Source organism: Plectropomus leopardus, chromosome 20 (assembly GCF_008729295.1).
Source record: "Plectropomus leopardus isolate mb chromosome 20, YSFRI_Pleo_2.0, whole genome shotgun sequence".
Lineage (NCBI taxonomy): Eukaryota > Metazoa > Chordata > Actinopteri > Perciformes > Serranidae > Plectropomus > Plectropomus leopardus.
The window spans coordinates 18,521,521-18,546,447 of record NC_056482.1 but is presented as its reverse complement, the minus strand read 5'-3'; the positions used below and the strand labels follow the sequence as shown (position 1 = coordinate 18,546,447).

General features: G+C 37.8%; 1 protein-coding gene across 1 annotated transcript in view; it reads left to right on the top strand.

Annotated features, from left to right (window-relative positions):
* The first annotated feature begins 19,519 nt into the window (after positions 1-19,519).
* Positions 19,520-24,927, top strand: part of LOC121960011 (matrix metalloproteinase-17-like) — a 54,516-nt gene continuing 49,108 nt past the window's right edge. The window contains exons 1-3 of the mRNA XM_042509597.1: positions 19,520-19,580; positions 22,078-22,210; positions 22,767-22,902. Coding sequence (XP_042365531.1) covers positions 22,171-22,210; positions 22,767-22,902 — 176 coding nt within the window. The 5' untranslated portion in view covers positions 19,520-19,580; positions 22,078-22,170. The remainder of the gene's footprint in view (positions 19,581-22,077; positions 22,211-22,766; positions 22,903-24,927) is intronic.

Below are 24,927 nucleotides of genomic sequence, written 5' to 3'. Positions count from 1 at the left end.
AGCAGACCCACTCTGGGGCTCCCCATATAGAAAACCTCAAATCAACTCCATGTGGACAGCTCTATTTTAACCCAAGGAGCCCCGCCTCTCCTCCTTGACTTCAACCAGATCAAGGTTTTGGTTGTCATTCAAAGGGCCGACCAGATCTTGTAATTACAGTGGTTTCTGGTGTTACGCTGGCTCGCATACTGAGGCCTAAAATAATCCATAGCCCTGCCAGCTGAACTGCCAATAGACTGCTTTAATAGTACGATAAAGAAAACCCGAAAGCAACAACAAAGCTGCTCTGAAATTGCTTGCAGAAATTGGCAGAATTATAAGAAATGTGGTTTTGTGTGTGCATGTCCCTTTCTTCTTATGTGTTGCTATAAAATGTGCACGACTTTGTGTATGCGTCGCTGCCACACTGGTGATCTCATAGTTTTGTCGCATTTGTCGCTTCTTAACAAGTCGTGGCAGGGCGGATGATGACAAAAAGAAAAGGGGAATGAATGAGGACAACCGCTTATCATCTGTGGAGAAAGTCTCTAGACCCTTATGTGTTTGTGATCTAATTTCTCTGAAGGTCCAAGTGAAATGAAGGGAATTAGACAGGAGGGGGGAGGAGAGACCAAGAGAGATTGAGTGGGTGGCAGAGATAAGATATGACTCCATCCAACTATCACTGGCAATTAGGCCCACTTTCTTTTAGTCCAGTGTTGATACTCAACTTCCTATCAAGTGAATATAATGAGCCACTAACAGTCTGCTGAATTTCAAGTGCTACTCATGATTGTGTGAATTGCAGTCTGGACTGGGGTTAATCTTGCTGAATAGGACCATGCTGAAAATAGAGTCAGACACACACATGTACATGTATGTGAGTGTGTATTTTTGCATGTGCATACTCATTGCGGACCTGCCAGTTGCTGGCATTCCTCAGCTAACACTAGAGAGACATTGTCTTCTTTGCAAGGATCGCTTTAGTAACACATGACTGCTATTTCATGGCTTTCGTGTGGGCTTTATGAACTGCATACAAGGACAATCCATAAATACATGCTCATGTATGTTTTCCCTCCCACGGCTTTGAGCTTTGAAAGGCAGTTACAAAGATGGATGACATCTCGAATATCTTCACATGACTGTAAAATAACCATTACAGTTTCTGAGCTACAGACATGAGCGGATGATGACAGGATGGGCCCCTGGGCACAGATATGCAAAGGGCCCCACCACCTCTCCTACACAGCAGCAAGACACACAGAGTCAGATGTTGTTGTGTATCTCTGTGTAGTTGTTTTGTGGTTGTTTGAGGTGTTTGTGTGTGTTTTTTTGTCATTTTGGGTCTCTTTTTATGTGTTTTGCCCTTATTTGTGATTATTTTGTATCTCCTTGCTGTTCCTTTGCATATCTGTGTTTTTTTTTTATGTGTCTTTTTGTGATTTTTGGTCATGTTGTGTTTGCATCTCTTTGTAGTAGTTTTTGTGTCTTGTTGAGGTCACATTGAGTGTTTTTTTTTTGTGTCTCATTTATGTAATTCGTTGTTTTTCTTTGGCTATTTTGCATCTTTTTGTGTTTCTTTTGGGTAATTTTGTGTCTTTTGGAGCTTATTTTGTGTCTTTTTTGTTTGTTTTATGTCTGTTTGCAGTTGTCTCTTTGCTTGGGTGTCCCTGGGCCTTTGCCCCTTTGGCCCATTCAGTAATTTGGTTGAAAAAAGGTTAGTTATATGCACATCGTGTAGGAGCAAGGCTATCAAAAACCAACTTTCATAAGGGAAAAAGGTAACATCTGCACACTTACTCCATGCCACACAAGTTTATTGAAGACAATGTTTCAATCCTGCCTGGATCTTCATTAGGTCAAAATGCCTGATGAAGACCGGACGAAGATCCACGCAGGATCGAAACATTGTCTTCAATAAACTTGTGTGGCATGGAGTAAGTGTGCAGGCATTACCTTTTTTTCCATTCAGTAATCTATCCATGACTCCAGATTATTATTAATAATATTAAAGTCAGCATACCATTTTGGGATGTATACGGTCCCTGCTCCATAAAGTGGATTTCATTGACATTTTTTCATGTCTGTAAAGGCCACAGAGATTAAAAACATTTAAATGTGTTATTGATTAACTGAGTTTTGACAGGAAATCAATTATGCAATTGTGAATGACCTTTTCATTCTGATGTAGTTTGAGATTTCTCAAAGATGATGCAATGAAAAAGAACAAATTGCATGCAGAGTTTTATACATACACATCTCCAACTCACTTTCAGCATACTGCTAAAAACTCTCTTCAAAACTGACATGAGCAATAATAATGCCTCTAAGACAACTATGATGGACACATTTACCCACATAAAAATGGTTCAAATCACAGTGTTGTGCCCAAATGGATAGTTTTGACATACACACACGCAGGTGAACACACAGAGATGGAAAAAGAACAAATTGAAAATTGTCTTCGGGGTACTCAGGTGTGTGTGTCTGTGTGTGTTTGTGTACGTATTTGCTGTACAGTCTTCTCCCTTATCCTCCCTCACCGGGCAAGCTTTATTCAATCCTTGTGTCTGTGGGCTTTGGCTGGGTGCCATGCCACATGACCGCCCACAGAGAGAAGAACTTCAAAGAAGGTTTCAGGGCTTTTTCCCTCACTGGGGACGCTGAAACTTATGCTTGTTAAATTAAGCTCCTGTTACAGGGGGATGTCCTAATTGGCTCCATCAGTTTGTTTACATTTAATGTCTGGCTGATGTTTGCATCCCTTTTGTTTCCTTACATCATCTTTCACTCCATCATTCAGTCAGATAAATATCTATCCATCCATCCATCCATCCATTTGTCATACTTCTAACTTTAGATGATTTATGACCTGACATATAAAAGGATGGATAATTGATACATGATTTTGTCTTCATCTTTGATGGACGTTCTTACAGTCCAGAGTGCTGTAAAGTTCCAAAGTCAAAATGTATTTAAATATAGATGTAATCATTTTCAAAATTCATGACATGTTTTAATGGAACAAAGTATGTTGCTTTGATTGATATTTATTTTATATTTAGCCTTTCAAAAAGAACATTTTAATTGGTAAAAGAACTGTTTGCTCTCCCTCTTCCTGTACACAAAGGGAGGTATTCAACAGTGTTATCAGGGTCCTCTAGCAGCAGTCTAAAAAGATTACATTTAATCATGAAAAAAGGTTGATTTATAAAACACAAGAAGTTTTATTGGATTTAATCTGATGAATTGCTTGATTCACATTAAGGATTTTGTAATGTAAACCTCTAAAAATATTACGTCAGACAGCTTCACTTGAAAACCTCAACAGCAGTTTCAATGTAAAAAAACACCATCAACAACAATAAAAAAAAAACAGATATTTGGTATACAGGCCTAATTTGCAGGGTTGTATGGTTGTGTCTGCCTTTTGTGGTCTCTTGAGGCTTTGCTGGATTTGCCACAGGAGTAAAAAATGCAGAGCTGATAAGACTTGACTTGGCCTCTCAAAAATGGAGGTGAGTTGCTGCTGGCACCGATGAAGCAAATTTTGCCTGTGGCAAATGAACCAGTGATTAGCAGTCTAAGCAGAGGTTCTTGTGGTCACAAAAAAATATATATATCCCCAAAAAAAGAAAAAAAACTTCTGTTGTATCATCAGAAACAGAAAGGCCAGTTTTTGTTTGCATCATTGCACACATGAATGTGCCATTTTATGATTTGACAATCTGTCCAACAAGTATTCTTATTCACATGCAGACGTTTCTGTGCCTTTAGAGACACACACTGTCAAACAAAGAAGCAGAAACTGATAAATGAGGTTTGGTGCGGCAATGTGAGCACACACAGTTTACTCATAAAGCTGTGCTTACACGTACTTGATAAACGAGACTCTGGCTTATTGCAGTGCATGTAAATATCTTCTGCAATGTCCTGCTGATTTTTCCCAAAACCTGGTTCCTTTTTCTCTTTCTCCATCTTAACCTTTGTTGTTCACATTCTTCCCTCTTCTTTCATTGTTTTCTCTTTATTTTCTCTCTCTCTGGCTTTCTGTATTACTTTTTCCTCTGAGTATTAACTGTGTTTGTCCTTTCTCTCTCTTCTTTTGTCTCACACTCTGTGTCTTTCTCTCTCTACCCACTCCCTTTCTCTCTCTGTTTGCCATTTTGTTTTTGTATTCTTGTCTCTATTCTGTCTCCCCACCTTCCTCCTCCCTCCGGGAACAGACAGTGGTTAAGTCTCGCCTCTCTGTACAACCAGCTGTTCCTAAACCAGGGATTAGATGATTCACTTACTGTCACTTAGTAATCCCTGTTGTCACACTCTTACACACACAAACATGCAAATTAGGACAGATTTTCCTCCCAAGTGTCTCGGAAATGACATTCACACCTCCAACTGAATGGAAAACTGTGTGTCAAAAAAAGCACGTCCATCAAAAATGTACAGTATCCTTTCTTCAACAAGTGTGCCATTATGCTCACTGTATCTGCAGGAGGGGAAACATACTTCCTGAAGTGAAGTGATTGACTGTTTCAGCAGGGTGGCGCGTGTGCCATCTGCCTGCAACATAGTGGGCTGGAATGTACCTGATGACTTTTATTATGCCATCACTTTTCTCCGCTGTCTTTCCTCCCTGTTTACTGCATGCGATCTGAGAAAAAATATTGAATTATAATTCTTCTAATTGAAAAAAAGCCTGCTAACAAAAACGGTAGTGGAGTGAAACAAGGCTCCAAAAAATGTCATGTCATCTTGTGTTCTTGTTGGCCAAAGCAGCAGTTCATTTCCTGTTTGGAATGGACCTGTAAAACTGTATTTTTTATGAAGACATTATTATGTAAAGCTAAGACTTTAAATAGAGATTATACAGAAAAAGACTGCTAAAAATGTCTAATATTATAACCCTGTCACTCCTTTAACCTAAATGAAGCTAAGTGTCACTAAAAAGCATAAAACGTCATATTGTGGTGTTTGTTCATTGGTGTAAAGGAAATGAAAAGCTTATGCAGGATATACTATATTCTTTCTGACGCCTACTTTTTATAGAAGCTTTGTCACATATCTGTTAAGCAGAGGCAATGCCATGTGCCAAGTCCATTGTGATCCACAGGAAATATTATATAATTTATGCACAAATTGTGCTAAATATATCAACTGGGATGGATATTTCACAGAATTAAAAGAAAGCAATGTTGTGCATCCTTCGTAGATCCATTCGGTAACATAAGGCTCATTGTTTCGGTTTTACTTTATCTAAATAATACCCAGATTTTGAAATGAAATAAGTGGTGTAGACTAGGTGAAGCCAGATTTGTATACGCCCACGCATCCAAAAGCTGAGAAAATGCAAGAAGTCAAGAAGTTAAAGAAGAGTATGTCTCAAAACATGCTTCTGGTAACAGAAAGGTAACAGAGTGTGTGTTATCGTGTATACTACATAAAAGTCAGTAATTAACTTTTTGTTTTGGCAATATTTGGCAAATTGATAGTCTCTCTTACTTTTGCATGGCAGAATTTAGTCAGGGTCTCAATTAGCGAGTTGCTCAAAATCATGACACACAATTTCAATAAATAAATTAAGCAATAGGCAGTGTAAAAACACAGCTGCAAGTCTGCTGCTGCCAAAACCAATCTAGTTGAGCAGTCTAGGATCAACTTTTACTGTAACAGGCAGGAACATTTCAACACCATCTGTTATGTTAACCCATTCAGAAACCAATTATGTTCCAAACACACACCAAAAAGTATTGTAATGGTGGATTTCTATTCCAAATGCAATCATGAATCATCAGCAAAAACTTTTTAAATTAAAATACTTGGTTATGTGTTTTTTTTCTTTGCTTGTTTTTATGTTTTTTGGTTATTCCAATGAGTGCAGAATCTAACATGAGTAACCACCTAATAGTAAAAATGAAAAAAATGACAATATTTGGTCTTAATAGACCTTTTATTGCCAAGAAACGAATGAATAATGTGATGCTGTAAAACGCACATATGCATTGCTTCCTCTTTCCTTCATGGTCAGCCTTGCTTGTTAAAAAGGGGAGTGTGGCTCTAATGTAGTCCACATTAGATAATGTTGATAACTGTGATTTGCTAAAAGACATCCAATCGAATAAGTTTGTGCATTTGGGTGGATTCACACAGTACACATGGAACTAGACATCCTAAAAAAGTTATGTCCATTGACACGGTGGGGGGATCTAAATGGGTTGAATATTAATTTGTCAACTTCAACATATTGTGGCACCTACCATTTTACTTTTCACAAAAATCACACTGACTGACAACCACTGGTAAAATTGGTATACACTGTTTTGAAAACCACAAAGGTGTATGTGTTTAAAAATGAGCAGTTGAATAGTTAGGATCTACTTTAGCAACACGCATCAGTGTCAGACTTCTGCAGAAGATTATCATGTGTCTGTTGTCTTGTGAAATAACAGGGATGTGTTTCTTTAGGCACTTTATTTGTAGGATTTGCAGGTTTGTATTTCTGTGAATCCATCATTGTATTTGTCCTCTGATCAATGCATGTTGATGGGTCACTCCTGCTGTGGGGCTCAAGGCTGAAACACTCAAGCTGCTGCTGTCAAAATCAAAAAAATAGTGAAGATGTATGTGACTTTGGAGGGTTTTTTTCTGTAAGTTTGATTTCTTTTGAGTCAGCAACAAATAACTTTCAGTAAATGTAAAGTTTCAGAGTTGAGCATGCTTGTTTGCCCTTTTCAAGTTGAGATGTCGGTCACAGTCACCAAAACAACACTCACGAAATTGGCCAATGATCTTCTAACGACTGACTCAGATTCAATTTCAGTGGAGTTGTTGCCTGTTGACCTGAATGCTGCGTCAAGCATGAGCTTCTCTGAAAAACTATATTTAATATTTAGCCGTTTGTTACATGAAATTTAATCCTTTTCATTAACACAATTTGTTACTATCTTTATTCAAATATTGGATGTCCCTAAATGATTTTCGAAGTCTAATGAAGCAATTTTAGGCCAGTTTTAGATTATATATTTAGAAAAATTGGCCAGATATGACAATTTATGAACAGATAAATTCGTAACTCAAAGAGAGAAAGAAAAAAAAGATTCTTTGAGAGTTTATAAAATATTGGCATGGCTTTTTTTGACTCGATACTGGCAATAGCCATGGCCAGAGGCATTATGTTTTCGGATCGCGACTTTGATTCAGCAATGAACTCAGTATTATTTGATGGTTATAGGTCAAAGGTCAAGGTCACTGTGACCGCATCTGTTTCATTCTCGTAAACATGATATCTCAAGAACCCCTCAAGGTCAAGGTCATAGCAACCTTATGTTTGTCTCAGTCTTGTGAGTGTGATATGATTTCCAGTTTAAAATTAGCTTTTCTTTGGGGATTTTAAACAATTAGAAAAAGAGTGCAAACTGTTAACCCTTAATACACACATGCATGAAAACGCATAAAGGAGAGTGAGGTCATGTTCAGCTTGAAGCAGTAAGAGAAAAGGTGAGGAAAATGCATCACACTAGATGAATGATTGCAAGGCATGGATTAATTCTCGCTCTTTTACCGCCTGGCAATCTAGCCTCAATTTTCTGTTCGATTAGACGTTTCATTCAGGCTGCATGTCACCCCCAATTTCCCTCCCTTTCTATCCCACCCTATATTCTCCCTCTTTGATCTTATCTGTTTGCACAAATGAGACTAAATCCATCATTTCTTTGGTGAATTGTGTTTACGCTCAGGATGTGCCATTGGAATGGTTTCAGGAGCTTCTCAGTCAAGCACACTTAAGCAAGGTTTCATTCCTTGGATCCTACATCATCCCGGTGTAATACTTTAAGTAAACCATCTCTCTCTGAATAAGCTGGTGATATAACATGGGAAGCTGCTACAATGGCTTTGAATAATGATAGCATCTTTGCACCCAAGGATGTTCTGATAAAATTGGGTTGAGAGAAATGTCCTCAGTGGATAGCAACATAAGAAGTAGGAGATTGCTTGATGTGAGATGCTTACATCTGTGGGATATGTGTTTATTGGTTTACGGTATATGCCATTTAGATGAAAAAGGAATTTTCTACAGAACTATAAAGAAAAAAATCTTTGCTCGCTGTGTTGTCAAAGCTGTGTTGTCAAAGCTGTTTTATTTATCAGCCAAACACCACTATACACCTTTAGATACAAAATACCAGTCATATCAGTCACAGAAAAGGCGGAAAAAGGCTAAATGTACCTATTTGCCCAAATACAAGACCACCGTGAGTCCTAGAATAAGCCACATATTCACACACTCACAAATTTTTCTCTGTCTGTTAGCATTTTTTGTACTAATTTTTGTAGCCTCTCACAGTGATATTTCATGATTACAATAGTTCTTAGCTGCTTGACTGATGGTTTAGGTTCCCAGTCCATTTCTGCAGGGAAGATATCATGATATGCCTTTGACAGGTTTGTACTAAGAAATGTATTTCCACTGTGGCAGCAAAATATGTTGTGGTAAGACTTTAGGGGCTGAATAACTACAACATTTTGGCTACAAACAAACCATAATGCAACTGTCTCTTAATGTAACAGGCTAACAGAGTGCCCTAGGGATCCTTTTTTTTTTTTTTCGGCTGATGCAGAAGTTAGTATCCCTCTTGTTCCCTCATCAAAAAGCCTATAAGATTTTTCCATTGGATTTTGGATAGGAGAAAATAAGCTCTGTGGTAAAACAAATGTTCATGATATTGTATGTTTTCTTCAGCAAGATAACCTGCACAAATGAACACCGCTTTTAGGATTTTTGAAGCCTAAATGCATTGCTCTCTGGGCTACACTGTTCAGAGCCAATCATCTGGGTAATTTTACATGTTGTAGTTGAGCTTTTTTGGCTTTATGCCCCACTGAGCAACTTTAGGGATAATTGGGCCCCCATCTCCAACATTGTATCTGGTTCTCTTTATACATCCTTGGTGAACGCAAAAATGTCTTGTCTCAAATATCATATAACCTACACTCTTTCAGACGTAATTTCCAGAAAAAAAATCAACTTATTTTCAGGAGAAGATGACAGTCACTTTAATCATATTGTTGCCAATAGTTTAGGCACTCAGGTGAAAGAAATGTAACATGTAATGGTCAGAATCACAATTGTTCAACTTACTACCTGCAGCAGTGAGTCCATATTTTACAGTCATTTCATTGTGTGCATGAAATGGAACATTTTCCGCTCCCAACGCCCTCACCTCCTTCTATCATGAGCAAAGGTCTTCACATTCTGATGTCTGCAAACAGCCTCTAAGAGTCGAGGGAAAGCTTCTTTCTAAATTGGCATTAATTAGTAGATGATGGTATCTATCCCTCTGCTCATTTTTCTCCAGGGTCTGACCTCATCCTCGAGGTAGTGAGGAACAATGTAAACACCACAATGCACTGTGCTACTTCATGACCCTTTTGGACTCAGTTAGGTCACAAGGTTAAATGTCTCCCAGTGAGTCATTTCCTGTCAGTACGGCTGAAGATGAAGGGGCTCAGCAGCTGGTGATCAGGGCTTAACAGAGAGGTATTGTGGGACAGAGGCCACATGCACGGGGGGCAAAACTGATTCGGCTTTTGAGAGATGTTGCTGTGGTGATGCCATAGTCACAAAACTCGTTTTGTGTGTGTGTGTGTGTGTGTGTGTGTGTGTGTGTAGAAGCATTACATTACAGGACCAGAAATAGATGTGATGTCACAGGTCTGATATAGAAAATGATAAAATAATGGGCAAAGTGTGAGATTTATGTGACAGTTTGTAATCTGGCAGTGTGATATTCTACAAACTGGTTGAGCGTTTGACGGTGTTTTAAAAAAACATGCAGTTGTTCCTATTTGCAGGTCAAATTTTAACAACAGTGACCCTTGACCTTCGAGTCTGCCAGAGCCAACAGGAGCTCCCACTGAAACAGGAAACTCATTCTTCAACTCAACAGTTGAGAGATGATTGAATATTTGCAGAGGCTTGTGCGAGTGTGAAAATGCCTTAAGTGGAGTTAAGATAAAGTTGGTAGAACGATAATGTGGTACAAGCCTTTATCTTTAGTACTGCACTGCCTCAACATTAATTTATCTGATGTTTAAAATGCTGTTTACAATTAAAGCATGTTACATGTTCATAAATATTTCCAGTTTCTTTTCTGCTTATGTTATTTGCCAGAGCTGAAAAAAACAGACATAGATAACAATACACCTCTTCAGCTGGCTGAGACAAAAAAGACAATTTCTGACTTTTCCCCAAAAACCTTTCATTTTCTTACTGACTATTTAAGAATATCAGCAATATCTTTAAAAGCTTGTTGTCATTATTTTTGACTTCAAAAAGCTATGATCAAATGCAATTTTGGTTGGGTTTTAAAATCAATGCGGACAAGTCAAAGCTGTAGAAAGCGTTTTTGTTTTTTTTTCTTCCAGCACTTGGAAACCCATTTTTTTACAAACAGCTATGGTGCGGGATATAAAACATGAACACAGTCAGGTTTCTTAATGTCTTTGCATTAACAAAACACCTCGAAGCAAAATGTATTAAATCTCATGTAACCAAACTCTGTCTTATCCTTCCTCAAACTCACGCACCCACACACTGCCACTGTCTCAACCCTCCCGTTTCAATCGCTACAGTGATGTATCTGCAATTCAACAACGCTTCAAATCTGTGCCCACATTAATCAATGTCTCACAAACATGAAGCCTGGCTTTCTACCTCAAATCTATTTTATCCTTGGCTCGGACTATCAGCTTTGTTTCACAGAGGCGGTGAGCAGTTCACTCGCTTTGTTTGCTGCTTCCACAAGTACAAATTGCTATTGATAAACAAGTAATTTAAATATATTATTTAACCAGGGGAAGTCAGGGTAATTTTCTATGTCAGACAGCACTGCCTCCCATCACTAACAAGCTCTATACATAATAAACAATACCAATACCAGACAATACCATAGTATACTAAAAAAAACAAAAACTCAGAATGCTCTGTTACAATTATTAGTACTTATATTTCCCTTTCTTGCTGTCTTATTTCACTCCGAATGTTTTTGTGATTTTGTAGGTTCTTTTCTAGACCTTACTGTATTAAAGGATTACAGGAACCAGGATTGAGGATTACAGAGATAAATTATCCTTCACATCCAGATACTGCAGCACACATTGGGAATAAGTCAAACCCTATAATACCCACTCAGCGCCTCAATTATGTGTGTATTTGTGAGAAAATGAAAGGTGGAATGTGTGCAGCTTGTCCTCTGTGAAAAATTGTTTTAATGTGGATATAAATAAAAGATTCGAATGTGTGTTTTTGTAATATGTGCATGCATAAGCTCTTGGGTCAGTACATGAGTGAGTGTGCACACTGATTTTAATGTGAGTTGCATTTTGTAGAAGAAGGTACTGTGCTCTATGAGAGTTAAAATATGTCCATGTATTATTATTTTTGAGCTCGTATTTGTAGAGTCTAATATCTCTCTCTCTCTCTCTATATATATATATATATATATATAGTCATATCTAAAAAGTGCCCGCAAATTAATTTTTTAGGCATTTTCTTCACATTTTATGTTTTTCTCAGTCTCGTATTTTGGAGTTGTGTATTGCTATATTGTAGCAAGCCTGCAAAAACTAAATCCAGAAACGGTCATTAGGTATCAAATTTAACAAATCTGCAAGCTGCCTCACAGTTCTTTGTTCGTGAGCCCTCATATCATTTCAAAGGAATGAGTTATTTTTATGATTAGACATTATTTATTTATGACAAGGGGCAGCATGAATGGGGAGATTTAGACTTCTGTCTTATGTGTGTTCTGGTTATTTAAATGCCTCATATAGTTTTTGTTATTAAAAAAAAAAGTTGTTTTAAAGGTGTTTAAGGTGACAATTTAACTTTCAGTCCAAGGCTCATGGACTTTAATGGGCCTCAAATCATATTAAGGGTATCCTGCTGAGTTTTCCATCACTAGTATTGCTATGGAACTCATTTTAAGGCTATGTTCAGACTGTAGACAAATATTTCTCAAAGATCTTTAAGAAAAAATATCTGCAATGTTATTTGCAAGATTTGCAGGATTTGTGTGTCCAGACAGCACCATCCTATATGCTTGGGTTGCTATTGTAGTGATGTGGGGTCCCTAACTAAACGATATAGCTACACAGGCGATGAACACTGTAGCATGAAAACTGGAGGCTAAAAACAATGACTGCTTTCAACATGGAAAAAATTAATAAATAATTTAATAAATAATTTTAAAATTTTGGGTCCAATTTAACATTATGGATTTATTTGAGAAAGTCTCCAAAAAAACATTGCGGTTTAAGGCTGGATTACAAGCTTCTGATAATGCTATGGTTGCACCAGAGCTCTTGTTGGAACTGCATGAAGGTTAACTTTGGCTTTTGGGCAAAATTGGTTTTGCCAGATTTTTTTGTCAATCCTGTTCAACGCTTGGTGGTGCACAGACTCACATATGTGGCTCAATGATAAAAGCTCAGCTTCAGCAATACAGTACCCGAAAGATACTATAAAATCCGATTTGACCAGCCAGAGTTCACGGATTGAGAAGCATCAATAGAAAGCCATTCGGAATTGCATTTCAAACCAGCTCCAAATGTGGTTTGGATCCATGTGAACAAATTGCTGTCCAGACTTTCTAAAATCAATCTGTACCCTTGATACCCCCCCCCCCCCAAAAAAAAAAAAAAATTTGATTCTATGGGTTCTACAAGACTTCTCCTTTGTGTTCTCATGCATGCACATGGATGCAGACATTCAGATTACTCATTACACATTCCTGCCAATGATGGCACACTTTTCCACTTCTCTTAAGTGGTGTAAGGCACCAAGAATTGTACCAATGTGCCAACAAAGGCAGTGACAAAGAAGACTGCGTGAAAGTAATTATGAATGTAAACAATGCAGGTTTCGAGAATGCACATAATGTGTTTTGCTGAGAGACTGAATGTAAATACAAACTTGGTTTTCAAGAAAACCCTATAGGGCATCTTTAAATGTGTTTAAAACAGATTGTCAGTCTTGGTTTTCAAATTCACTGTCCGAGTGTTCCTGTCCCAGGAAATTTGTGATATTGTGAGACGGTATATTTCCTGGAAATTCAATGTAGAAAATGCCGTCTGATCCAGTAAAGTAAATACCCGAGATCAAAGTACGTTATCACATTAATTCAAAAATCCTGCAAATCCAAAATCCAATCCAAAAAGACCAGAGGCCCTTCTCACAAAAATGTCCTGCAAGCACTGATCCCAAATGGTGGAAACATCACGTCTCTCAAGTAATTGCTGCTTGCAAATTCCAGCTAGATTTGTGTTTACAGGGCATGCTCATATATAGATCATAGGTTTTATTTGCTTCAATGAAAATAGTCTGAATTAAGAGGAGGGAAGATTATCTCATGTTGCAAATTTGGTGAAATTGGATTTCCACACTGCTATGTACAACCACACATATCGAAGAAAGGATAGCTACCTTGGTATAAACAGTAAACTCTCCAACAGTTGATATACTTCTATTGTCTCATAAATATATATATATATCATCATATTAGCCAACCAAGGGACTTGAGGAGTCGAGAACATTAAGAATATAAGAGCACACATTGATCAGCAGATTTGTTAGAAAGGATGCCATGAGACAGAGAGCTGAATCTGCCGGGGTCCCATGCTGAGGAAAATTGACTGTTGTTGCAGTTGGTGGTACATCAACAGACGAGTGTGATTTAGGAGGCTGCCTAATTGTACCACAGTGAAGTGCATCAGCGCGGCCCCGTCTCCCACGAAGTATACAGCGAATGATAAATGCCAGCTCATTGACAGTGATGAAAAGTGTTGCACAGATTGATTAAACGCTGCACAGCTGCCAGGATTCAAATGATATAGCTAAAAGAGGAAAGAAATCTGTGTGTGTGTCATTCTGCAAAGCACTGGGGGGACTCAGTGTCAGTGAAGGAGAAATCTAAAAAACTGATCGAGCTATGTGGGAGACCTCAAGTATTTCTCTAAATATTAATGACTAACAACAATCATTTTTAATGTTTTTTGAAAATATATGAAATATTACATGTGTAGTAGTTATTTAACACTCAACGCTAATCTGCCTAACCAGGAGAGTGGGGAGCTGGTTTAATCAGATTTGACTGAGAAGTGCAAAATGTGAAGTATTGTTCCAACACTGGCATACAATTGTGTGTTCACAAAGGACCCCATTGCTCATAGTTAGAAGCTAATTGGAAGAAAATTGTTTTCAGGGTCTTTAAGTGAGAAATTAGTGAATAATTGTGCCTGAGAAAATGGTGTTTAATGGTAAACATCATCTGTCAAAATCAGTTCCTTTCCATGCATTGATTAAACCCCTAAAAACTCATGTCTGCTCATCAAATGTTATATTTAGAAGTATTTTCCATGAAGTTAAATAAACAAAGAGCTTAATGCATTGAAATGGCTGAGATGTAACTCTACACCTTTGCCACATTTAGTATGCACAACGAATAAGGAAATTATCCCCACCTCTATTTCCACCCACTCCTTAGTGGCTCACTGGCAGCTCGAGTGTACCTGCTCACCTTCGACTCTGTTCATCACACAAACCTCTGCTTGTAAGCAGGAAAAGATAAAACTAGCCCTCAGTGTGACTACATTATCAAACAACTAAAAATGTGTTGCTGATGTTAGATAAACCTTGTTCTTGGGTGAGGTGAAAGTAAAACTTAACTTGGTGAAGATTCTCAGTCATCCAGGTCATGGTATTTTTAAGTGCTATATCATAGGCAACTTGCAAAATACTGATATGTTACCTGGCGGCTTTTCTGATACTCCCAATTTCGCTGTAGCGTTATGCTAATGATATGGAAACCCCTCCTCACAAGTTGACGGGACTAGTTCCTTAGATTTGTGACCTAACAACCCTTAAAAGTCTATATTAGCATTCTGGAGATTGTCTTTGGCTCACTGCAGTTCCAAGGTAGAAATATGTTTTGCATGGGAAGCAAGTATTTATTGTTGCCAGGAGTAGATAGTGTATCACAGAAATTTGGTCAACCAACATTTAAAAGTAAAAAAAAAGAAAACTCATTTGACCATGTTTCAACACATTGGCAAAGACACAGCGAGTGTATGAATACTGTATTTTGATTACTGAACATAACGGTGTCTTCACATTAAAAGGCATGGTCAATAAATTCTACAGGAATTCACTGTTTTAATTTGGTTTTGCTTGACCACACCAATGAGAACTGAATGTTAATCTGCCATGACTTTGCAGGTCATTTTAGCAGCAAGTTGGCTAAGTGCTGGACCTCCTGTGCCTGAGTTGGGACATGGGGTCAAGCCCTCACGTCAGCAAGAATTTGCCCTGCTGATGTCATTGAATAGCAGCTGCAGGGCTGCTGGACTGCAGCTGAGCTTCACTGCAGAAAGAAAATGCAGAAAAAGAGGAGAAAATGTAGTTTGTTTATTCTCTGTCTTTATTTCTATGCATTTATGGACTGATTGCACATGTAACAGGTGGCAAGTCTGATAATCTTGAAAGCAGAGAGGACGTAAAATTACGATCAGTAAAATCAAAATTTATTGTGGTGTTCACTGAACTTTATTGTAATCCATCTCTTTTTAATTTAACACATTTCTTCAATTAATGTGTTACTTTTCGTAACCGTTCTAATCATTCAGTCTTTCTCTAGAAATAGATACCAAATAGATTTTTTGGCTATGTGCAGCCATAGTTTTTTTTTAACGTCTTTTATTTAATGAAGACTTCAGGTTCAGGATCACTGCATTTTGATCTCTTTGATTATTTTCCAAGCTCTCAGACCTTGTGCAAACCCCTGCACTGAATTGAGCTCTCTTTCACTTGCAGAATGGGGCTATAAGGCATTATTGATTGAGAGCTCTCTTGTTGCTCATCATGTCATAAGTTGTTCCACTACTATATCAGTTACTAATTGCACACAGATTTGAATTGTGGACTGAAAAACACAGGTCAAGTTTGCTCTGCACTTTAATGTGCAGTTCTGGACCTAGCTCATTTGGCGCCTGAGGCAAGCTTCCCCCTGGCACCCCAACCAACCAACAAATCTTTTATTCACTTAAATTCATTACAAACATGAACAAGAGCTATCAACACACACACACACACACACACACACACACACACACACACACACACACACACGCACACACACACAACACTTGGCTAACAAATGACAATGATAAATATCAAATGTGCAAATATCAACTTCATCTTCTTTTTTATTTGGTACTGTGTCCTGGATGACTTTTGCCATTTCATTTTCTTCTACTTCAACGCTCTCCACATGCACGCCACTCCACCAGACCCATCAGAGCTCTGGCATGTTCTGACTGTGATGATTACTACCACTACCTGAGGTTGTATCCAGGCCCCCAGGAAGTGTGCCGCGCTTTGAATCCAATTTTTGTTGTGGCCAAACAATGATATTACAACTCCTAAGGTCATCACAGGACACTGTTGAGCCCAAAAGACTTACAATGGTAAAGAGACATTTTACAATATGAAGAGAAATCTGTGGATAATATTTTTTGACTGTCACAACCCCTTGCGGAATGACTCATTTCACTGTCAGGATTTAATCCATTTAGTTCGACAATAGTAGTCTACACAAGCCTCATTATCTTATCATTTTAGCCCCATTCAAGTTAGCAAAATGCTAAACTGGAAAAAGAGCCTCTTATAGGGATGATCAGCCCTTAACACTGTATCCAGGAATGTGGTTGTATCCCTACTACAGAACAACAGTAAGCATTCGATCTTTGGATCATGTTTCCCTTTGGTTCTTTTTTTTTTTTTTTTTTTTTTAATTTGAAACCAAAAACAAACAGAAAATGGCAGGGGGGTTGGCAACATCACACCGCCCCCTCTGGGTGGCACCATTGGTGACTGTCTATGTTGCCTACAAGATGCTCTGCCACTGGTAATGTTCATTTATCTTTGTCAACAGTAGCAGTTGCTATTTTTTGCATTTGTCCAAAGCCAGTGACATGTAACCAACTGAGGAGCTACATTTAATATAAGTGTAGCTCAAGATATCAAATTAGAATGAATGTTTTCTCTCTAGTAGTTTTCTTCAAATGACCTTAAAGTTTTGATTATTTCTTTTTTTTCTTTTGATGGGAAACTTTTATTTGTCTGCTCTCCTCTATCTTTCTCTAACATACTCTCTGTTTCTGAATAAATTATCATAAAACGAAAACTTAAAAAGAACGTATCGGGTTTTATTTATTTATTTGTTTTTTTGTAGCTTGAAGCAGTGGTTGAACTTTACAGCGTGCCATTCAAGATGTTCTTTTAGTTCTGTTTTACAACTCTGCCATGAGAAAGCAAAAGAGTCCACACTCTTTATTTTATGCAGAATACAACACAGCAAGCAAAACATTGCTGCAGTTGTTGAGTCGAACAAGTTACCGTTGCAGCATCTAAGGCTTAAAATAACAAGACTTCTGATTTGGGATGCAACATGTTCATACACATCATTTTTGTACATTCAGAGTGTGTATGTATGTGTGTGTGTGTGTGTGTGTGTGTGTGTGTGTGTGTGTGTGTGTTTGTTTCTTAATGAGCGATTAAAAAAGTGTCAGTTGTCTGTCTGACCTCTGATTGTTAATCAGAAACTTTGAGAGGAGAGGATTAAATTGTTGTACAGGCCAGATTCTGTGTTTTTTTCTGCTGCATTCATTTATTTTGTAATTTATTTCAAGGGTGATGACCCCAGAAGAAAAGCAACGTTTGTTGGTTTAGTAAATTTGAAACCCATGTCCTTACAATTGTAATTGCATCTTTGAGCTATCACTGTCACTTGTCTGTGAGAGCAAATTCTTGCTGTTTTTCTGAAAATGCTTAAGTTCATTGTTTTCCTTATCCAGGAATCTTTGATTTTGTTTTTCTGTTTAAACTCAGATGACCTGTGTGCAGGCTTTTAAAAGAGCCCCAATCTCACCTAAACACAGTGACATCCCTGTATATAATTTAGCAGTGTTCAGCATGTTACTGAACTCGTTGGCAGGTTTTACAGCCCCCCCTTCCCCCTCCCATGAGCTACGATGTCAGGGTTTAAATTAGTTGCTGGCTCCACAAAAAAAAGTTTGATGAAGTGTGTTTATGAGTTTGAAAACCAGGAGTTGCGGTTGTGTAGACAGGGCAGATGTAATCCATCATTTGCGCATCTTGCTTACAGAGAAGAAGAACATAAACCTCCTATTGTCTGTATGGATGCATACACATTAACACAATGCACACAGATCTGCATTTGCATACGCTTCGTTAAATTTGTTTTGATTTTAAGATAGTTTCTGATTGTTTTGTAACTTGGGTCATGTTCATAGTTATTGCCATAATTTTTATATGTTTTGTGACATCATGCTTACCCAAGAAATCATTTAGACCTGGAATTGTGCCAACGCTGCTTCAACAAAGTCCATCAGGCAGAAATATAAGCAGGCAGACAGGTTGTTATCAAGCTGATAGTTCAGATAAACCAATTTATTTGCCAACTAAGAGAAAATGTACCTCAAAGCTTGTTGCACACTGTTTTTTACCCTGGAAACTGCAGCAAAACAGTTGACAAGCATGTCCCAGTATGTCCTTCATACTAATATCATACAACTATTTAAGAAGTTTGTATTCCAAAAGAGTAAAATGTTTGAATCAACATTTTAAGGAATTTACGGGGGTCAGAGTAGCCTTTAATCTTTGTATCTAAAGTTTGAATGACATCAACATGGACTTCAGCTGGTTTTGGTGAGATGGTGAAAATAAAACTAGATATCAAAAAAATAAAATAAATGAACAAATGAATGAATGATAAATATTGTTTTTTTTTTTATAAGGAAATCCATTAGTTCATAAAATAAATGTTAGACTTGCTAGGCCTATAGCTCACAGCTACCTGAACTGAATCAATTTCAACTCGAACAATAATCTTTATAGGAGCTTCTCTCTCTTGCTTTTAAACAGACAAAACTGAGCTGGTGCATGATCAAACAATTAAAAACAACAAAACAATTTCTAATCATCACAAATAGCCCTAACTCCAAAATATTAACAAAATGATTTGTTAATGGTGCATACCCCCCTGTACCCTACTGAAAATGGTACAGTTTGACTCCCCCTTTGCTTTAAAGCCCATTGGAGGCTCCCACTTCCTGTTTGGGAGTTTGGACCAATGACCAGCAGGTAATGGGAGCTCATGCAGCAAACATTTTGTCAGTTGAAGTTGCAAACAGCCAAGAAATGAATTGAGTCATTATTTAGTTAACAATGTGAACGACCACAGTTGAAGATATACTTAAATGACCAGACACTTAAGTTGGCAAGTTAGTGTGCTTTTTTGTTTGTTTGTTTTGTTTTCCAGCATTTTTCTGAAGTTCTTACAACCATTTAGTTATTTTTTTTCAGCTTTGGGAAGCTCCTCCATGTTATTTTTGCATTGCATTGTGGATGAATAGTCAACAACAACATCAACAGCACATTCAAAATCAGCCATATTTTGCAACATGCTGTCTGGTTGGAGGATACTTAATTTGATTACTTTTCCAACACTACATACCTGCTTGTAAGTATTGATTAGAGGCCACCTTAAACTTTATTTTAGCAAGGTTATAATGATTATGCATATTTATTTCTCAGCAGTCTCTTTATTAAAACAACCAAAAAGGCTGAAGTTTCACAAATTCAGTGTGACCTCCCCTTTCACTTAGCATGTCTTGAACTCTCTTGGGCAGACAACATGAGATTTATAATGCTAATCTTTTGGTGTATTTACTCCAGGTTTCATTTTTGACATGTACACAGCTCAGTATTGACTGTTTGAGCTAACTTTTCTTATGGTTGTGCAATTCCATGTCTCACACTAAATATTGAATTCAGTCTGAAGAAGCCAGTTTGCTCTGACTTTGCATTTAATGCATTGTTCTCTGTATTGTTTGTATCTTAATAAATAGACTGAGAAATAAATATGTATATGTATTGTAATTGCAATTTTGTTAAAACAGCAACTATGGTGGCCTTTTACACAATACTTATAACTGTCTGACCACTCATTTAGCTTCTTTTTAGAGATGTTGGTGAACACAATATTACTGCTGATAATCAGAAATGACAGTATCTTCCAATGCAAACTTTTGGATAATTGTGTCCTTTATGTTTTCTTTTGATTCATGAAGTCAGTTTAACTTCCTGGCTTTCTTTTAAATTATTTGACCACTTCTGTCACCCCTGGCAACATTGTTTTAAACTCTTTTAGGAAATCGTTGCCCAGTGGTACTAAGGGTCAATTAAATTCCCTTGGAAACTTTTCCCGAGCCCTTTTGCAGCGATGGCAAAGCCAAGGATGAGGAAGCAAATATCAGCCAACAGAGAGCGTCATTGGTACTTAATCATTCACTTAATGGGATTTTCCCAGCACTGTCAATACAGAGGGGATGCCTTGCTATCACTCTGTGTCACCACCTTATTGGCTGCCAGTTGATGAGGGGGAGGAGGAGCCTTTATTCAGTTGGAGACAGATTAGGGGAGGAGAGAAAAAAGACAAAGAAAGATATTAGGGGAGAAAAGGCAAGAGAAACAAGAGAGCGATGCTCAAGTCACAGTTAAGCTGTATCCATCAGTCTGATCTTACATGTACAAAAACCAATCACCGTCGGGCGGGCTGCTGTGATTGGCAGCAACTTCACTGGTCTCATAGGGAAATTCAGTTGCAGCGTTAACCTTTATATATATGTGGCTTCTTTTACCCTTTTCTTTTACCCTTTTTCCAAACCTAATCAGCCATACTATATTTTGAATTCATGTCTTTCACATGTAAAGCATCTCTATCATAATCTTTGTTGCCGATAAAACTGCTTCATCAATACTTCGTGCCTTGCAGACAGAGACTCATATGTCCCTTACTGCTGGTACTTCTTAGCATAACAAAGGAGAAAAAGGAAAACAGCGAGATGTATAAAATGAAATGACTACAGATGGGGGGTGTCCTTGTGGTCTTAAATGCACAACATGTAATCTACATGTCTTACATGTCCTCCCTCTCGCTCTATTTGCTGTCTTTACTGTCAGCATCAGATAATGGTACTGTAATTTAACTTAGGAGATGCAAAACAACAATAGACTGTATAAATAATGGGCATATCTACTTTGATGTTACCTATGGGTTTGTAGACTGCTGTTTTCTGTTTTGTAGCCAGCCTCAAGTGGTCATTCACAGAACTGTAGTTTTTGGCACTACTTCATTGGTTTCATTTTTCAGCCTTGGAGGCTGCAGTTTATGACAAAATGAAAAGACATTTACACCTTAATGCAGGAATAACACAATTTGGTGCAAAACGATTAATCAGGATGCAGGATATTTGATGTATTTGACGCTCAAAATGTTATAATGGAAGACCCCCAACCACTCCGTTTTATGTATGTCCTTCCCAATGTTGAAACAAAACCTTTGTTTTAAAGCAGTTTTGCAACAATGTATGTATGGCCTACTGCAAAGCCACACAAAGAATAAAAGTTAGTGTGGTGGGGTTATTTTGCCCTGGATTATGCCTCACAGGCAGCCCCCCCTTAGCTGTGTGAGCAATACATTCCAGCTATTTTGTCAAAATCAGCACTTTTTTATTCCAGACATGGCTTGTACTTTGACATTGAGTTTTATTTTAGTGGACCTCATGGGGCACAGTACACAGTCAGGAATAAAGATTTCCCCGACAGGTTTTACTTAGGACAAAATTACCCAGTAATATTTTCACTGACCATGTTTTTTTTTTTCCCTATTTTCTTGACTAATGTTATTGCTCTTGTTGGACAGCTAAACTGAGGAGAAAATGTGGACGCACCGGTTTCATTTTTCAGCCTCAAAAGTTGCAGCTTGAGAACGACGTGCTTACAACATGCAAACACACAATTCTTTGCTGAAACTCTCACAGAAACTAATACATAGACACAGTATCCACAGACAGTAAACATGAACAGGTGCCAGACCTTCTCAGCAGATTTGGGATACTTAAAGTCTTTGAAATGCCTGCAATGACTCTTGAACTCTGTGTCTGTTTCCCTTTCAGGACTGGCTGAGTAAGTTTGGCTACCTCCCACCCCCTGACCCAGTGACTGGTCAGCTACAGACCAAGGAGGCCCTGACCAAGGCCATCAAAGCCATGCAGAAATTTGGAGGACTGAAGGAGACCGGAGTCTTAGGTATGTGACTGTCGTGGGGAATCACGTGTTGATACTTTGGCTGTGACAGAGGAAATATATATTAACCATTTGAAACCTAAGCAAAATGGTTTGATTTCTTTCAAAGTCATGGTGGAGGGGGCATTGAGCAACTCAACACATGGTCCAAAAATATCAAGAAATTAGTAAAAAGTATAAAGTATTTAAAAAATAAGCAAAAAAAAGATATTTAGATAAAAACATATGCATGACATTTTCCCCTAGTTTCTGATAATTTTCCAATAATTCTCCCCCATTTTTAAAACAAAATTTCAGGTCATTTTTTTGTCATCTTCTAATTATTTTTTTGGCAATTTGTGGGAAATTTTTTTGGTTGGTCATTTTCCCCATGTTTTTTGAGAGGCATCAAATCAACTTGCTCTGTTTTCAAAAGGATTTAATAGCTTCTGAGAGGCGCCTGAACGCAACACAAGAAAAGTGATGTCGTACCAGGTTTTAAAGGGTTAAAGAGTGAATGATATATTACAATTAAGAAAACCACTAACTATGGCCTCCTCTCTTGTCCTTTGCTCTTTAGACCAAGCCACGCTGGGCCTAATGACAACACCCAGATGTTCTCTTCCAGATGTTTCTGACACTGAGGTGACAGTGGGTCGCAGGAAACGAAGTCCGACTCCTCAGAACAAATGGAATAAGAGGCACTTGTCCTGGAGGTAGGAACAATTAAATATAAGGTCTGATAGACACCATGTTGATATCACTATAATATCATAGTTTACAAGATTACCATGGCAATCTATGATGGAAGAATATGGTGAAAATGTCCACTGAAAACAGATCACAGTCATATTATGTGGGTACTCCAGAGTTGATTATATAAAAGAGAATTGTCCAGTTGAGTTTGTTTAGTGCAATGTGCGCTTCAGCATAATTTATTTTTTCCATATCAGATCTGTTTATCTGAGCCTAATGTAGTTCTGTACAGATTCAGCCTACTACATCACATCAGTGTAGTCAGCAAAAAAAATCAGAAATCCCCCCATCTGTGCATCCTTTGATAGATTAGATGAGAGGACTCTTCCTCAAGCCGGAAATCTTTTGCTCTCTGGATCAATTCTGGCTCAAAGGAAGGGCATTTTGTAAAAGTGGCAAGCTGATTAGAGAGACCTTTAATAAACAACAAACAAGTCTCTCTCAGAGGATGCACAAAGACTCAGATGCCTCATTAAACTTATAAAACAGAATGTTGCTTTAAGTGATTAAAAATAGCTACTTGCCAGAAAAACCCCTCATAAATGCAACAAGGTAAAGAAAGTTCATGAAAAGATTTTTATATGGATTAATTGGATCCACTCTAAATCCATGCTGTTCTACTGCAGAAAGGCATATTCCACCAAAAATGTATAGCATAAAACTAAACGCTGAACCCTTTTTACTAGACAGGTGTACAAATAACCAACGAATCATCATACAATGGTCCGTATGGTATATAGTGGTATATATATATGTGTGTTTGTATATATATATGTGTGTGTGTGTGTGTGGGTGTGTGTGTATATATATACATATATATATATATGGTATATAATAATCAGTGCCCCACAATTATGTTATGTACTTTACATAAAGTTTTATACTCAACGTAAAGTTAGGTAGGTTAGGTTTAGGCAAGTGGTTTGACGTGTCAGCATACCTCTATATAACTTAAGGTTCACTTGGATTCATGTGGATACAACTGTCTTCTGGGGAAAGCCCTGTGTTTGTAAACCATCCACCATCTCAACCTGTCTCCTGACATGGACTCTCACACTTTATACTACTTTTGTCTTTACTAAGCGCATTGTTCACATGATTGCAGCCATCCTGGTTAAGTGGGCTATACATGAATTACTTGCTCATGATTTGGAAGGTTATATATAAATTTTTGTGCATGAATTTTCATAGGTAAACATGCAAACAGAGCATGAGAACAGCCTGAATAAACACAGATCTCAATAGATGCCGGGTCTGGTTGCAGTTTACACTGCAAACCAGTTCATTTTTCTTAAAGATTGTTTTATTGCTTTTTGCCTTTATTTGATGGGACTGTTTTATAGTGCATCCACTGTAGCAAGGACATAGCCTTTTTACATGGGACTGGTTGACCAGATGAGCTACTGTGCGCTTCATCCAATGCATTTTCATAGAAGTTATTTGGATGTGTAAAACCTCTTAAATCCCGTCAGGTTGTCAACTACAAATATAAAGGTTTAAACTTTTGTCAGTATGAATATGCTATACATGTAGCTTCGTTAGATTTTTCATAATTAAATCGTTCAGTTCATTTTACAGAGAAGAAGAGCACGAAAGTATAATTCATTCAAATTTACCGGCATGATAAATAAGAGAGACCGAATAAAAGTAATAAATCCCCACCTCCCTAGGGGTCTAGTGATCAAAAGAATCAAAATTATTTCTCAAAAAAAAAATAAGTTGTGAATATTGTCATGGTTAGTCCATTCCCAGTTCACTGCCAACTCTTTTGTGAAACAATGACTGCACTAATACTGGGACTCCCTTTCTCTCTCCCTCTCTCTGTCTCTTTCTGTCTTTCTCTCTAATGCACTGTCGCAAAATGAATGGGAGGCTTTTCCCATTGATTGAGTTGTGCTTGAAGTAAAGAAAAGGCTGAGGTTAATATTTGAGGTTTAACAGTATTTATGTACAGTCTGACCCAGAGTCACAGCAAAAACAAAGTG